This window comes from Kogia breviceps, chromosome 14, assembly GCF_026419965.1.
Source record: "Kogia breviceps isolate mKogBre1 chromosome 14, mKogBre1 haplotype 1, whole genome shotgun sequence".
Taxonomy (NCBI): domain Eukaryota; kingdom Metazoa; phylum Chordata; class Mammalia; order Artiodactyla; family Physeteridae; genus Kogia; species Kogia breviceps.
In genome coordinates this window covers 56,803,136-56,817,747 of record NC_081323.1, presented here as the reverse complement: position 1 = coordinate 56,817,747, position 14,612 = coordinate 56,803,136, and the positions used below count along the sequence as shown (strand labels likewise).

Genomic DNA, 14,612 nt, shown 5'->3' with positions numbered 1-14,612 from the left:
GCCCACACACTCTAGGGCCCGTGTGCCGCAACTAATAAGCCTGCATGCCGCAACTACTAAGCCCACGTGCTGCAACTACTGAAGCCCATGCACCTCATAAGAGAAGCCACCGCAGTGAGAAGTCTGCACACTGCAACCAAGAGTAGCCCCTGCTCACCACAACTAGAGAAAGCCTATGTGCAGCAATGAAGACTCAACGCAGCCAAAAAAAAAAAAAGAGCCAAAGACAAGAACAGATTAAAAGTAAAAGGATGGAAAAAGATACTCCATGCAAATAATAACCACGAGAACAGAGGTAGCTACTTTAACATCAGACAAAGTAGACTTTAAATCAAGAAAGATTACAAAAGATAAAGAAGAATATTATATATTAATAAAAAGTTCAATACAGCAAGAAGATATAACAATTATAAACATTCATGCACCTGACAGACCAGTAAAATACAATATATGAAGCAAAAACTGACGGAACTGAAGGGAGAAATAAACAGTTCTACAATAAAAGCTGGACAGATACAGACAGATACAGAACATTCTACCCAACAACAGATACAGACAGATACAGAGATACAGAACATTCTACCCAACAACAACAGCACACACATTCTCAAGTGCACATGGGACATTTCCCAGCATAAACCATATGTTAGGCCACAAATGAACTCTCAGTAGATTTTAAAAGATAGCTATCCACAGGGAAATCAGCTCAGTGCTTTGTGACCACCTAGGGGTGGGATAGGGAGGGTGGGAGGGAGACACAAGAGGGAGAGGATATAGGGATATTTGTATACATATAGCTGATTCACTTTGTTATACAGCAGACACTAACAACATTGTAAAGCAATTATACTCCAATAAAGATGCTAATAAATAAATAAATAAATAAATAAGATAGCTATCATAAAAAGTATCTTCTCTGTCCACAATGAGATGAAGTTAGAAATCAATAACAAAAGGAAAACTGGAAAACTAACAAAATTGTGAGAAAAAACCAAATGGCAGATACACTAGACAAAAACAACTTTTAAGAACACACTTTTAAACAAACAATGGATTAAAGAAGAAATCACAAGGAAAATTAGAAAACACTTAAAAGACAAATGAAAATGAGAACACAACATACTAAAACCTATGGGACAAAGTGAAAAGTGGTGATAAGGGGAAATTTAGGGACTTCCCTGTTGGCACAGTGGTTAAGAATCCACCTGCCAATGCAGGGGACACAGGTTCAAGCCCTGGTCCAGGAGATCCCATATGCCACGGAGCAACTAAGCCTGTGTGCCAAAACTGCAACTACTGAAGCCCATGTACCTCACAAGAGAAGCCACCGCAGTGAGAAGCCTGCACACTGCAACCAAGAGTAGTCCCTGTTCACCACAACTAGAGAAAGCCTACGTGCAGCAATGAAGACCCAACACAGCCAAAAAAAAAAAAAAAAAAAAAAGAGCCAAAGACCTGAGATCCAAAGACAAGAACAGATTAAAAGTAAAAGGATGGAAAAAGATACTCCATGCAAATAATAACCACAAGAACAGAGGTGGCTATTTTAATATCAGACAAAGTAGACTTTAAATCATGAAAGGTTACAAAAGCCCACAAGCCACAACTACTGAAGCCTGCACACCTAGAGCCTGTGCTCCGCAACAAGAGAAGCCACCACAATGAGAAGCCCACACGCTGCAATGAAGAGTAGCCCCTGCTCGCCACAATTAGAGAAAAAGCCCGTGCGCAGCAACGAAGACCCAATGCAGCCAAAAATTAATTAATTAATTAATTTTAAAAAGAAACAAGAAAGGTCTCAAATCAACAACCTAACTTACAACGTAAGGAAGTGGAAAAAGAAGAACTAAACCTAAAGCTAGCAGAATGAAGGATATAATAAAGATTAAAGCAGAAATAAGCAAAATAGAGAATAAACAATAAACATAGTTATAGGTCTATTCAGATTTGCTATTTCTTTGTGATTTAGCCTTGGTAAGTTTTGTGTTTCTAGGAACTTGTCCATTTTATCTAGGTTGAAAGACACTATCCATAGAGTAAAAATGCAACCCACAAAACAGAGAAATATTTGGTAATTATGTATCTGATAAGGGATCAATATCCAGAATATATAGTGAACTCCTAAAACTCAACCACAAAAAAACAAGCAAACCAATTAGAAAATGGGCAAAGGACTTGAATAGCCATTTCTCCAAAGAAGATATACAAATGTCCAGTAAGTACATGAAAAGATGCTCAACATCACTAATCATTAGCAAAGCGCAAATCGAAACTACAAGACACTACCTCATACCCATTAGGATGGCTACTACCAAAAAAACAGAAAAAAGTATTGGTGAGGATGTGGAGAAATTGGAACCCTGTGCACTGGTGGTGGGAATGTAAAAAGATAACAGCTGCTATGAAAAACATTATGGTGAGGCCTCAAAAAATTAAACACAACATCACCATATGATCCAGTAACTCCAGTTCTGGGTATATATGTAAAAGAACTGAAAGCAGGGTCTCAAAGAGATATTTGTATGCCCATGTTCATAGCAGCATTATTCATAATAGCTTAAATGTGGAAGCAACACAAGTACTATCAACAAATGAATGGATAAGCAAAGCATATACATACAGTAGGACATTATTCAGCTTTAAAAAGGAAGAACATTCTGACACATGCTGTAACATGGATGAACTCTGAGGACATTATGCTAAGTGGAGTAAGCCAGACACAAAGACAAACACTTTGTATAATTCCACTTATATGAGGTACTTAAAGTAGTCAAAATCATAGAAACAGAAGAATGGTGGCTGCCGGCGTCTGTGGGGAGAGGGAAATGTGGAGTTAGTGTTTAATGGGTACAGAGTTTCAGTTTTACAAGATGAAAAAAGTGATGGAGATGATGGTGGTGATGGTTGCATACCAATGTGAGTGTATTTAATAGCACTGAACTGTGTACTTAAAGATGCCAAACTTGGGCTTCCCTGGTGGCGCAGTGGTTGAGAGTCCGCCTGCAGATGCAGGGGACATGGGTTCGTGCCCCGGTCTGGGAAGAACCCACATGCTGCAGAGCGGCTGGGCCCGTGAGCCACGGCCACTGAGCCTGCACGTCCGGAACCTGTGCTCCGCAACAGGAGAGGCCACAACAGTGCGAGGCCCGCGTACAGCAAAAAAAAAAAAAAAAAAAAAGAAAAAAGAAAAAGATGCTAAACTTACATTAAGTGTATTTTACCACCAAAAAAAAACCACTTTTTTTTTTTTTTCTAAAGAACACTAGTTGCAGGTAACTTTCTCTGTGTATTGCAGACATAGTCCATTTGTGGGAAGCTATATAACACAAAGTAGCCTATGAGGAAAGTCTGGCACTTAACTCTAAGTAGTCACCCCTGCCAGCTGCAAATAAGAATTCTGTTCAGAACATTAAAATGTTCCCAACACGAATCTGTCTCTCAACTTCTTCTAGTAGGAGCCATTATCTCAGGAAAGGGCAGATTGAAGTAGGATGAACACACAGCCAACTTTGAACTGAAGTGGGATAAAGAATCACAAAGACAAAACCCCAAAGATAACTTCTCTCTTCTAAGGGAGACGGAGAAGCCCCCAGTCACTCAGGTGAAATCAGAGTCAAGTCCACTAGCCGGTGACTCTCTGAGGGTGGGGCTCTGGGGCCTGGCACAAAAGAATCACTAAGACATCTCTTTACCGCAAGAACGCTCCACCCTATGGTCACACTGACCACACTGGCCGCTCGCGGGCCCTCACCTGGCCTGCATCCAGCCTTTGGGCCAGAGAGGTTTGACCTCAGCATCCAGAAATGCCTTCACGTAGTCCTCCCAGGATTGGGCCTTGTTCCTCTCCAGGTCATAGCTCTCCAGTTTGATCTTCACCACCTGACAGAGTAGCTCCCTGAAGAGTGGGCAGAAGTCAGAACCTTTAAACTACCCCAAATGCTTCTTCAAGGTTTCAATCATGTGCTTTCAGCAGCCCTGATTAAAGTAAATGATTCTAACCTTCATTAGAAATACGGGAACATGCTCAGACACCGGCCCCACAAACCCTCCACTGAGGCAAGGTCCCAGTTTGGGCACACCTGATTTCATCATTCCACTGGAATTTCTTCCGGGGTCCCATTATCCTCCTGCCCCCCTTTTCTTCATCTTCTTCCTCATCAGAACAAACCCGTTCTCTCTGCTCCTTGTCCTTCTCCTCTTCCAGCATCCTAGGAGGTAGAAAGAATTAGGTGGGACTCTAAGGTCACTGAAGAACTGCTTCCTTCTGCTCACCATCTCCCCCCACTCCCCAGGACTTCTAAGAAAAGGTCAGAATGCTGAAGGGAGTGATGGGACACACTTACTTAGCAACCTTGGCTTGCGTGTGTGCCTGGCATTCATCCTGGTACTTGGCCATCTGTTCTGGCATTGCCCTGCCAATGGCTTCCTTAAGCTTCTGGAGAGGTTCCTTCAGACGCCCCCCCTGCGGAGAGCAGGACATATCTTAAGTGTGGTTTATGCATCACTTCTTACACTGAGCACACACTATAGGAATAATAGCACGGAGGCAGCGCAGCAGCAGATGTGGCATCTGTGAAGACTCCATCACCCACTCCACTGCGCCCCGAAGCCAAGGGGCTCCACTGCAAAATCACCCACCTGTTCACAGAGGTGAAGTTTTCGTGCGCGCTTGACCAAGGTGTCTTTGCTGCAGGGCAGGAAGGAAGCAAGGTAGGCATATACCCCGGAACGGGTCTGGCTGCTCAGCTCCCGGGTCTGCGCCTCTATGCTGAAGAACATAGCAGAGTTACTCACCACAGCTCCTTTCGTCTGCAGGAGCCAAGAGCAGGCCAAGCCTTATCTAGCCTGTCACAGTGTAACTGAGCAGCCAGCACAACAGACCTCCAGCAGTCACCAGACCCAATAAACTTGGCTAGGTAGAGTGGGTCAAGGCTCTCAGGTCAAAGACTAGACCAAGTCAAAGATGTCAAGAAAACAGAGCCCAAAAGAACAAGGTCTGAATTTCTGAGTTTCATAAACAAAGAAAACATAAATGCTTTCAAACTGGAAGGTAACTGAGTTACTTGGGGTCGATAGGAAATACTTTCCAGCAGATTTTCTTTTTCCATTTCCAAGTTCTGTCCCTGACTAGGTGGTCAGGGAAATCCTCATCCCTCCAGCGTCCCCATCTAGATGAGCAGAACACAGTCTGTCTTCAATCCCTTGAGTTCTCTGTACCTGGCACGCTCCAGGAGACAAACCCCTCATCTGTGCTGACTCTCAGGTGCTCCCTGACCCAAGTGGCCAGTATCCATCCTGACCAGGCAAGGTCCTTTGCTAGAATATTCCCTAGTCTTGACAACTGTTCTTATATGTGCAAAATCCTCAGCTGTTGAGCAATAAGCTTCCTCTGCTACATGATGCGACCAGGAGAGAAGGTGGCAAAGCTAGAGGGCCAGGTACAAAGAATCTGGCTTGGATTTATACACGTGGAGTTTTTTTTTTTTTTTGCTTTTTAATCCAATTCATATAGTGTGATGTCTCAGAGGTTCGGGTGTTTGTCAGACGGGCTACGGGATGATGAGCACTGGCCTTGGGAGCAAAAGTGAGAATAAGAGGAGAATGACCAGGCATGCTGAGGAGTGCCCCAGGAGGGCAGGGCCTTGTCTGCACCAAGCTGTCTCTTACTTTTCCCAGAGATGGGCAAGCAACGCCTTCTCTCTCCTCTCATCTCACGCTTAGCACAAAATCCTCTTCCAGCACGCCATGACTATTACATACAGTGTTCTAATAATGTCTGCTGCCTAAGATTAGTATGGTCTATCATTTCCTAGAGACAAACATTTGATGTCCCCCGCCCCTGACCTTTATTTTTGTATTTATGTATGTATGTATGTACGTATGTATGTATTTTTTGGTCTTGCCTAGCGGCATGTGGGATTTTAGTTCCCCAACCAGGGATCGAACCCCTGCCCTCTGCAGTAGAAGCTCAGAGCCCTAATCACTGGATTGCCAAGGAATTCCCCCCTGACCTTTTTAAAAAGAATAACAATAAATAAAAACCTATTTTTAAAAATCTCATCAGTGCTTTCCTATCCCATACATAGTTGAATCGTATTCCCAATTTCCCCCAGCCTGCTGAACCCAGGCATGGTAACAGCAGATACAAAGAAACAAGATACTCACTCTAAGAGGATGCCATTAATATCCTGGGTGAAGAACTTCTGTCTGCTCTCTCCCTCAGCAGCTCTGGCAGCCTGGTTCACAGTAGACAGTAACATCTGTTAGTGCACTTTCCCCACAAGGCCCTCACACTCACCCACAGGCCTACAGAACACCTGATGATAAAATCCTCACCATGCCCTTCCCTACTCAGCCCTAATCCCAGATTAAGTTCACCTATGATCTCTGTATGCTCCAGAAGTGGTACATCCAGCTCTTTTCACATGCTGCTGAAGCATCTACGGACTGTCCCTTCTTCCCAGGACTTGAAACAACAGTCACATAAAAGAAAATCAGAGTCAAGGGAATCATGAAGCATCTGATTCAGCCAGCAAGCTAACTCCTGTGCCCAGCACTCTATCATCTAAACTGTGAGCTGGAATCTCCATACATCTATAGTACAAAACAATCAAGAACTTTAACAAACCTGCAGTATTTGAAGGTCTTTAGCAAACAAAATAATAATAATAGTAATAATAGCAACAATAATAATATGCTGTTTTAGCATTTAAGGACTATAATTCTTTGATAATTCGTAATTTAATTAGGGTATATCATGAACTCTATTACTCAGACCACTGGAATGACTAACATACCTAACTACCTATTAACACAAGATAGAGCAGGTTGCTACACAGTGTTTTGCTTCCCATGAGTACACAGTTAATAACACCCTAGATGGCAAGCCTGGAGACTCCTGAAGCAACCACAGTGGGCAACCAGGGCACCGAATGCACAAGTGAGGAAAGCAAACTACAAAAGCCTGAACCAGTGGTTCTCTATTTGGCTGCACACTGGAAGTAGTACCTGGCACTTTCCCCACCCTAGACCCATCACATTAGAATCTCTGGGGAATAACGTATTCCTTAAAAGAGGCCTAAGCATCAGTACTTTTTTAAAAGTAACTCTGGTGACTAGCATGCAGAGGATAGAGAACCACTGATCTAAACCCAAGAGTTGCTGGTCCAAAGTCTTTAAGCAAAATAAAATTTTAGGCTTGATATATAACAATGATGGCAAACAAAGACAATAAGGTCATTGTCTTAAATGAAATGATCAATCCTGATCAACTCTCTGAAATACCCACCTTCCTCTGGCCCCACTGGCCTTCCTCTCACTGCATCCTCTGGGTCCTCTCCTGACCTCTTGACTGCATCCTGTCTCCTCCACTAGCTCCTTAGCTGCAGATGGGCTCCCAGGTTCTATCTAGAACCCTCTTCACCTGATAATGTCTCCCCATCAGCTTCAAAATAACATAAACACACACAGCTCTCTCAAATCTAAACCTACTCTATACACTTTTTTCTAAGCTCTGGACCAGAATCCTCAATTACTTCTATGAATGAATGACCCTCTAGTATACAAACTTGACTTCCCCAAAACCTAACCTACTAGTTTCTGCTCTTCCTCCTCCCGTGTCCCTACTTCTAATAACAGCACTCCACCCTTCTTAAATCCTTCCACTCTTCTTTAGAACCCTTTGGCAGCCCTTCCCAAGCCTAGAATCAAACCCAAACTCCTCCACCTGGTATTTAGGGTCCTTTAGGATCTGGCCCCAGCCATCCACTCCAGCCCCTCCCACCACATACCAGGAGTCTTCATTATCCAACAACTTGCCCATCCTCAGCCCTGTGCCCCGGGTTACTATAAGGCCTTCTCTCCCATGAGGCTGGCCAAGCCTGCTGCCTCCAGTCCGATTCGTATGTACCCTCAAGAGCTCCTCTTTCACTTCCTCAAGTCTGGCTGTTCACCTGACCATCTAGTTGGCCATCCAAACATGACAGAGCTTATTTCATCCTGCTCTGTCCCACAGCCCATTGTTTACATGGCTACCAGTCCATCTGTGTATAACAAGCTCGTGGAGAAGGAGAACTGAATCTTACTCATCAATATATTTCCCACAGCTGCCTATCACATAATAGCTACTTGGTAAATGTCAGCTGAGTGGATGAATAAACAAACAAATGAACAGATTATCACTGAAAGAATGAAAACTGAGGAAGAAAAGCTTAGTACCAAACAAAACTTGCAGAGGATATGCAAAACTCAAGCACAGCTAGAGGAGAGCGCAGAGGCCTGAGATAGCAGGTGGAAAGGGAAGAAAGAAAGGGCGTCGCTATAACCCATTCACTTGCCATTTCTCATACTGTCAGAGGATTCGGAATCCACTGTGGCACCTTTAATGTACTGGGATTATGACTTCAGTTTGAGAGAAAACAAAACTGAGTCATTCTGTTGCTTTAGCTTATACACTGCTAGTCATAAGATGCAGAAGCATTTTCACGTTAACTCAGCCTAATTAACACGTATTTCAAACGCCTGTTTGTCAGACCCATCAACAGCTCAGGTTTCCAATCAGTTTTTTTTTTTTTTTTGGCCACACTGTTTGGCTCGTGGGATCCTGGTTCCCTGACCAGGGATTGAACTCGGGCCCTTGGCAGTGAAAGCGAAGAGTCCTAACCACTGGACCTCCAGGGCATTCCCGCCAATCAAATTTTATCTTTAGATATCAGCCATTTCAGAAGCTTTCTGGCTATAAATTTTTTTTTCCCTGATGCCTGTTGAAATTTTTTTTTTTCTGATGTCTTTTGAATCCTGTAAACCAGTATCTCTGAGGATTTGGTTTTATACTGAAGATAATTAGTCAAGTATAAAACAAAATCCTTGGGCTTCCCTGGTGGCGCAGTGGTTGAGGGTCCGCCTGCCGATGTAGGGGACACGGGTTTGTGCCCTGGTCCGGGAGGATCCCACATGCCTGGAGCCGCTGGGTCCGTGAGCCATGGCCGCTGCGCCTGCGCGTCAGGAGCCGGTGCTCTGCAACGGGAGAGGCCACAACAGTGAGAGGCCTGCGTACCGCCAAAAAAAAAAAAAAAATCCTCAGAGATAAAATTTTAAATAAATCTAATTAAAAGAGCAATTGGATATATATCTGATAGTCTGCCAGAAAGAAGTGACATCCCTCAACCCTAAAGACAGACACCCTTGCCCAAGGAGTTGTATGAATCAATGAATCCTAGATTAACTAGGAAATGAAGTTAAACCAAACAGCCAGATCATGCTGATTTACAATAGTTCCAATAGCCTTTTTTTTTTTTTTTTTTTTTTTGCGTTACACGGGCCTCTCACTGCTGCGGCCTCTCCCGTTGCGAAGCGCAGGCTCCGGACGCGCAGGCCCAGCGGCCATGGCTCATGGGCCCAGACGCTCCGTGGCATGCGGGATCCTCCCGGACCGGGGCACGAACCCATGTCCCCTGCAACGGCAGGCAGACTCCCAAACACTGCGCCACCAGGGAAGCCCCCAATAGCCTTTTAATGAACTCTTTTATTCATTATAAGAAGAGCCACTTGTAGCCTTTTAGCACTGAGATCACAACCTTATATACTGTACCTGTTTTTGCTGAATAGAATGAAATCTGGCATGATTTTCTTTTTTAAAAAGACCAAACAGGTTGTTATTTTTTTCTACCTTATTCTCCTTGGATCCATGTCTCCCTGGTTTTGCAATGCAAGGGTTCTAACTGTATAGGAGGGTAAGCAATGAGCAGGTAGAATGGTGGGTGACATGGGGTCTCTGTGTCTTTTCTATTTTTAGTATCAGTATCATTTCCATTTCATGCTGGATTGAAGAGGACCAAAACAGAGCTGGGTCATCTGTATGGAGCAGGCTGAGTAGCTGCCAAACCACATCACAACAGTAAACTGAAGCTGCAACATACCTGAACTTTTCAACAATCAAGACAAAAGACACAACCAATACATATTAAGAGAAGACAGGGGTAAGGCCATCAAATCAAACCACTGGGTTCCCTGGGGCCCATAAAAATGTACAGTACAAGGAAGTAAGAAGTGGAAAATGAGCTAACATGAGAAGAAAACAGTAACAGTTCTGGAGTATCCAAGGTCGCTCTCTTGGAGTACCTCTTTAATTAAATACATAAATTTTCAAATGTTTTTTTAAAAGTTTTAAGTATCACATCTAGTTAGAAGTCAAATCTAATTTTTGCTTCCAACAGCAAAAACTTTTCCCAGGGAGACTGATACACGTAAGAATAGAATCTGCTTAAGTACAGTGGTGGACTGCAAACAGGACCACAGATTCCTCACCTCCTAGTACATGCATTCCCCCATGGAGAGGTGGCCTCTAGTTGGTGACTTGCTTTACCAATACACTGTGGCAGAAGAGATGTGGTGCATACCACTTCTAAGACTAGATCATGAGGGCCTTATAGCTTCCACCTTACAGCTCCCTCCTGAAATGCTGCCCTGAGACTGTCATGACCTGAAAAAGCCCAGGATGAAAGAAGGGAGGAGAGAGAGGTCCTGCCATCCTGGCTGTCCCAGCGCCAGCCACCATCTTGCCCGATGAACACAGCCCCGAGAGCGAGTCCAGGCAGGATGAGAAGACAAACCGCCGGCCAACCCACAGTCAGGAGAAATGAGTCACTGTTTGAAACCACCAAGTTTGCGGGCAGCCGGGTAGATTTTTAGACAGTGGTAGAAACTGATACATGTATCCTCTAGGGCCAAGATTTAAAATCAAAACAAACTATTACAAAAATAAAAGAGGGTAAAAAAGAAAAAGAAGGGGAGTGAAAAATAAAGTGAGAAACAAACACTGCTAATGTTATAGTTATATATCAAGTTTAATTTAAATTTTAAAAATGCAATGTCCAGTTTAAGATCTAGGACAGGGCCTCTTATTAAGGATCCAAATATCCATGCGTGGCTTTTGAAATTATATGCAATTTTTGTGTACACAGGCGTTTTTTCCCTGGGAGGAATCTCTTTGCCAGAAGACTCTCAACAGGGTCTAGGTCTAGAGCACTCGTGCACACATGCAGGAGGCTCCAAGTGCCCCAAGCGCAGGGCCCTGGTGGGAACAGAGCAGCTGGGGATCCTTTAGGGTGGCATTAAGTAACTTTCTAAATTAAGCCTTCTTTTTCATGCAACCATTAAAAGTAATGAGGTTTTTATAAATAATATTTATTAAGTGAAAAAACCAGGAAGTTATTCACAACTATAATTACAACTGCATAAACACATATATACAGAGGCTAGAAAAGAATATGTAAATTGAAAATAGTTTTCAGATTGGCGGGATGGTGGGTAATACCCACTTCCCACTCCATTTCCCAAATTTCTTAATGCTGTTATAGGAGAAGGGGCAGGTGATGACTGAAGTATCAATTTTACATTTGAACATATTTTCAAGCCAGTATGCCTCCTGGTCACCACCTCCTCACCAGGACCCGAGCCTACCTTACCTATGGGATCCTGAACCCTGTCTCCACCGTGCCCAAGAGACAACCGAGACTTGGCAGTCACCGAGGAAAGACAGATTGCTCACTGTCCCCACAACAGACTCCAGAAAGCGAGGTTTTCTCAAATCACAACCCAATGCCATTTCACATTAAACCACTGTTTCCACTAGATTTGTCCATCTTTCCCAAGAATCTAAGTTATCAGACTAGAACACAGTCTTTGGTAGGAATAGGGACACATCCAAGAGCCATTTTTACTTTTCTCTAAAAAATGACTGGCTTCTGCCACATAGATCTTACTCAGCTCACTCAACAAGGCTTTCAGAAGCTACAAAATAATTTGATTACAAACCAGAGGATTGACAAGAATAAGGAGTAATGTTTTTTAACATAAATTCTGAGAGAGAGCACAGGACAGTATGCTCAAACATGCCAAGTTCATATTCAACTATTTCCACCTTAACATCCTGTTAAGATATACTCTGAATCCTGACATGGCATAATTCATTTAAATGGTTATGTTCAAACAGAATACTGTGCATGTTCTACAAGGATGAACTAGAGCTCTGAATAAGACATTTGAATTATTTCACATGTTGTGTTCAAGTGTTTTTTGGAAGTGAGAAAATCATTTGTAGCAGTGGTTAACATTTCACCCTGCCCTAAAACACAAGGGATATTATACGTAACAAAGATTCTGAATCACTGGTTTAAAACTTAAGCTATAGAGCGTAAGTGCCACCAGAGTTGTGTCACAAGTCATGATGTCCACGGTAAAATGGTATTTTAACTAAAAGTCATCACAACTAACGACCCGTGCTTGGTTTATAGTCAGTATTCATGTATCACTGAATTGTCAGTCCTTTGTGCTCTAGGGATCAATTCCCAATCACCAGGGGGAAAACAGGAGCCTTGTCTGCTATTTTCTGAAGACTGTTATTGTTTTTAACATGGGGCATGGACAGCATTTATGGTTCAGCTCCTTCTTATTTAGCACAATTTAGAATTCCTGTAATCACTACCTAACACTGGTGACGTGCAAGTCCAGGGAGCAATTAAACCCAGTGGCAACTAAGCATTGCCCCACGTCTAACATATGACTGCAAACTTCTGTGAATTTTTAAAACCTTCAGAAGATTACTAAAAAGATGGATCTCTACCTCAGCTGACTGCTGCCAACATTAGTGTCAGTCTATCATACAAAAGGAAAGATACTCTGACAGGCAGAAAGTAGGAAAAGAGAAAATCTCTCCAGAAGACAATAAATTCTCCAAGAGTGAAGGAACCACGAAAGGCTGAGAAATGATGCCTGACAGGCAGAGCTTCCACTGTTCCCTCACTTGGGATGAGAAGCAAGCTTGGAAGAGCTGACACTGGAACTGCCCACTGACTAAGCATTGCTCTAGGCCATGAGCTTTGAGTGGTTTGGGACCAGCATCAACTGCCCAAACTGCTTCCAGGAGAGCCCGGCCATTCCATGTCACCATACCTGAGCCAGCTCCTTAATGCGCTTCTCCAGGGGTGCAGGCAGGCCTTCGGGAAGGGAAGAGGGCTGCCTGAATTCCTGGTCCAGTCCCACCCCAAGGGAATCGCTTTCATCATCCATATCGCGGAAGGGGCTTCCTTCTGGAGACTCACTGAGCAGCTGCTCCAAGTCCAAATCAGTCAGCGAGTCCATGGCGGTGGCTGCCTGCAGCAAGTCGTTGTCAGAAGTGGAGCCGAAGAGCGAGAGCAAAGGGTCAGAGGCGCCCTCCAATTCCCGCAGGCCCTGAGCTTCCACTGACGAGACTGCTACGGGCTTATGCTCTTCGTCCCTCTTTCTCTGAGCCTCTTTCTCCTTCTGAAATTTCTTCAGCATCTCTTTAACACTCAAAGCCCCAGAATACTTCTTTTTCTTCTTCTCCTTACTGGCATTGAGGGCTGTGAAGCTGCAAGCAAGGGGGAAGTCAGTTACTAAGGCTGCAGTACACCTCAAAAGGGAAATTCACAGAGGGGCTTCAGCCCTGCTCCCAGCACAATTGTCTCAAGGAACCTCAGTCACAAGTCCACCCTGTTACACCTCCTCCCTACTCTTGGCATATGGAGCTCCTTCTTGCTGGGACCAAAGCTTGAGATTTAATATAGGTTAGCAAAACAGTATCACAAAATGCTACATATCCGATGGGTTTTTAAAAACCACTGCCAGGCTGAAATAAAAGGTTGCAAAAAGTTGGGGGGGGGGGTAAGAAAGATATTTAAAGGGAGAAAGCAGGAGCAGCAGAGAGCAGCAGCAACTTGAAGGGCGACTGGGGTGAGACCAAGTGAGGCAAAGGAAGCAGGACTGGAGAAGACAAAGGGGGAGCACAGACAGGAGAACTGGGGCAGAGGAGGGGTGCCCAAGAGAACAGGAAACATCAGCAATCATACAGTGACAGAAATAGCTGCCAACACTGACAGTGGGACAGAGAGAACTCTGATGTCTGACACACAGAGATGTGAGGAGTACAGACTATGCCCACATGGCACCGTGGGAGGCATGAGGGGGAACGGAAGGCCGGGCCCTGCTGCCTCTTCTGAAGCTGTGAGGAGGAGGGCAAGTCAGCTCCCAGGTATCCTGCCCTAACAGTTCAGACGTCATCCTAGCAAAGAAGCTGCTGCCTCTCACCCGGCTTTGGAAAACTTGGACTTTTTCGATTTCTTCTCCTTGTCATAAGTGTCATCTTTTTTCTTCTTCTTTATCTTCTCACCACCTTCCTTCAACTTCCGCTTCTGAGAATTAAAGACAAGGCACAGTTACACAGCTCCCTAACTCTAGGAGCAAGTGCACTACACAGCACCGGCCTTGCTCTGCCCAGGGTACATCCTGAGAGCTGTCTTACTTCCTTCACGAACAAAAGCTTTCCGCTCAGTCCTTGGACCACAGACCCACAGGTCGGGACAGCATTCCCACTGACAGCGGCTTCTGGGAAACCCAGGCCTGAGGCAACAGAGGCCATTCTGCAGCCTGAACAGTTTCTGGTTTAAAATGAGCTATGTGTGGGCCTACCTTGCATTTTAAACACACAGGCAGTGGTAGATAGCTTTCAAAATAAACTTATCATAGGGCTGACTTGTTTTCGTTGGGATGACAGCCCTGGGAACTGAAGTCCTCTACATGTCCACAGAAGAGAC

The 14,612-nt window shown here is 44.2% G+C and overlaps 1 protein-coding gene across 8 annotated transcripts in view; it reads right to left on the bottom strand.

The window, feature by feature from the left end:
• Positions 1-14,612, bottom strand: part of UBN1 (ubinuclein 1) — a 45,300-nt gene that overhangs the window by 20,154 nt on the left and 10,534 nt on the right. For all 8 annotated transcript variants that reach the window (XR_010836416.1, XR_009331162.2, XM_067012508.1 and 5 more), the window contains exons 6-12: positions 14,107-14,210; positions 12,952-13,390; positions 6,166-6,236; positions 4,639-4,768; positions 4,344-4,462; positions 4,080-4,208; positions 3,752-3,895 (exon numbers count right to left, since the gene is read on the bottom strand). Coding sequence is in view for 6 of the 8 variants with exons in the window: in XM_067012508.1 (XP_066868609.1) it covers positions 3,752-3,895; positions 4,080-4,208; positions 4,344-4,462; positions 4,639-4,768; positions 6,166-6,236; positions 12,952-13,390; positions 14,107-14,210 (1,136 nt within the window). In the remaining 2 variants the exon portion in view is untranslated. The remainder of the gene's footprint in view (positions 1-3,751; positions 3,896-4,079; positions 4,209-4,343; positions 4,463-4,638; positions 4,769-6,165; positions 6,237-12,951; positions 13,391-14,106; positions 14,211-14,612) is intronic.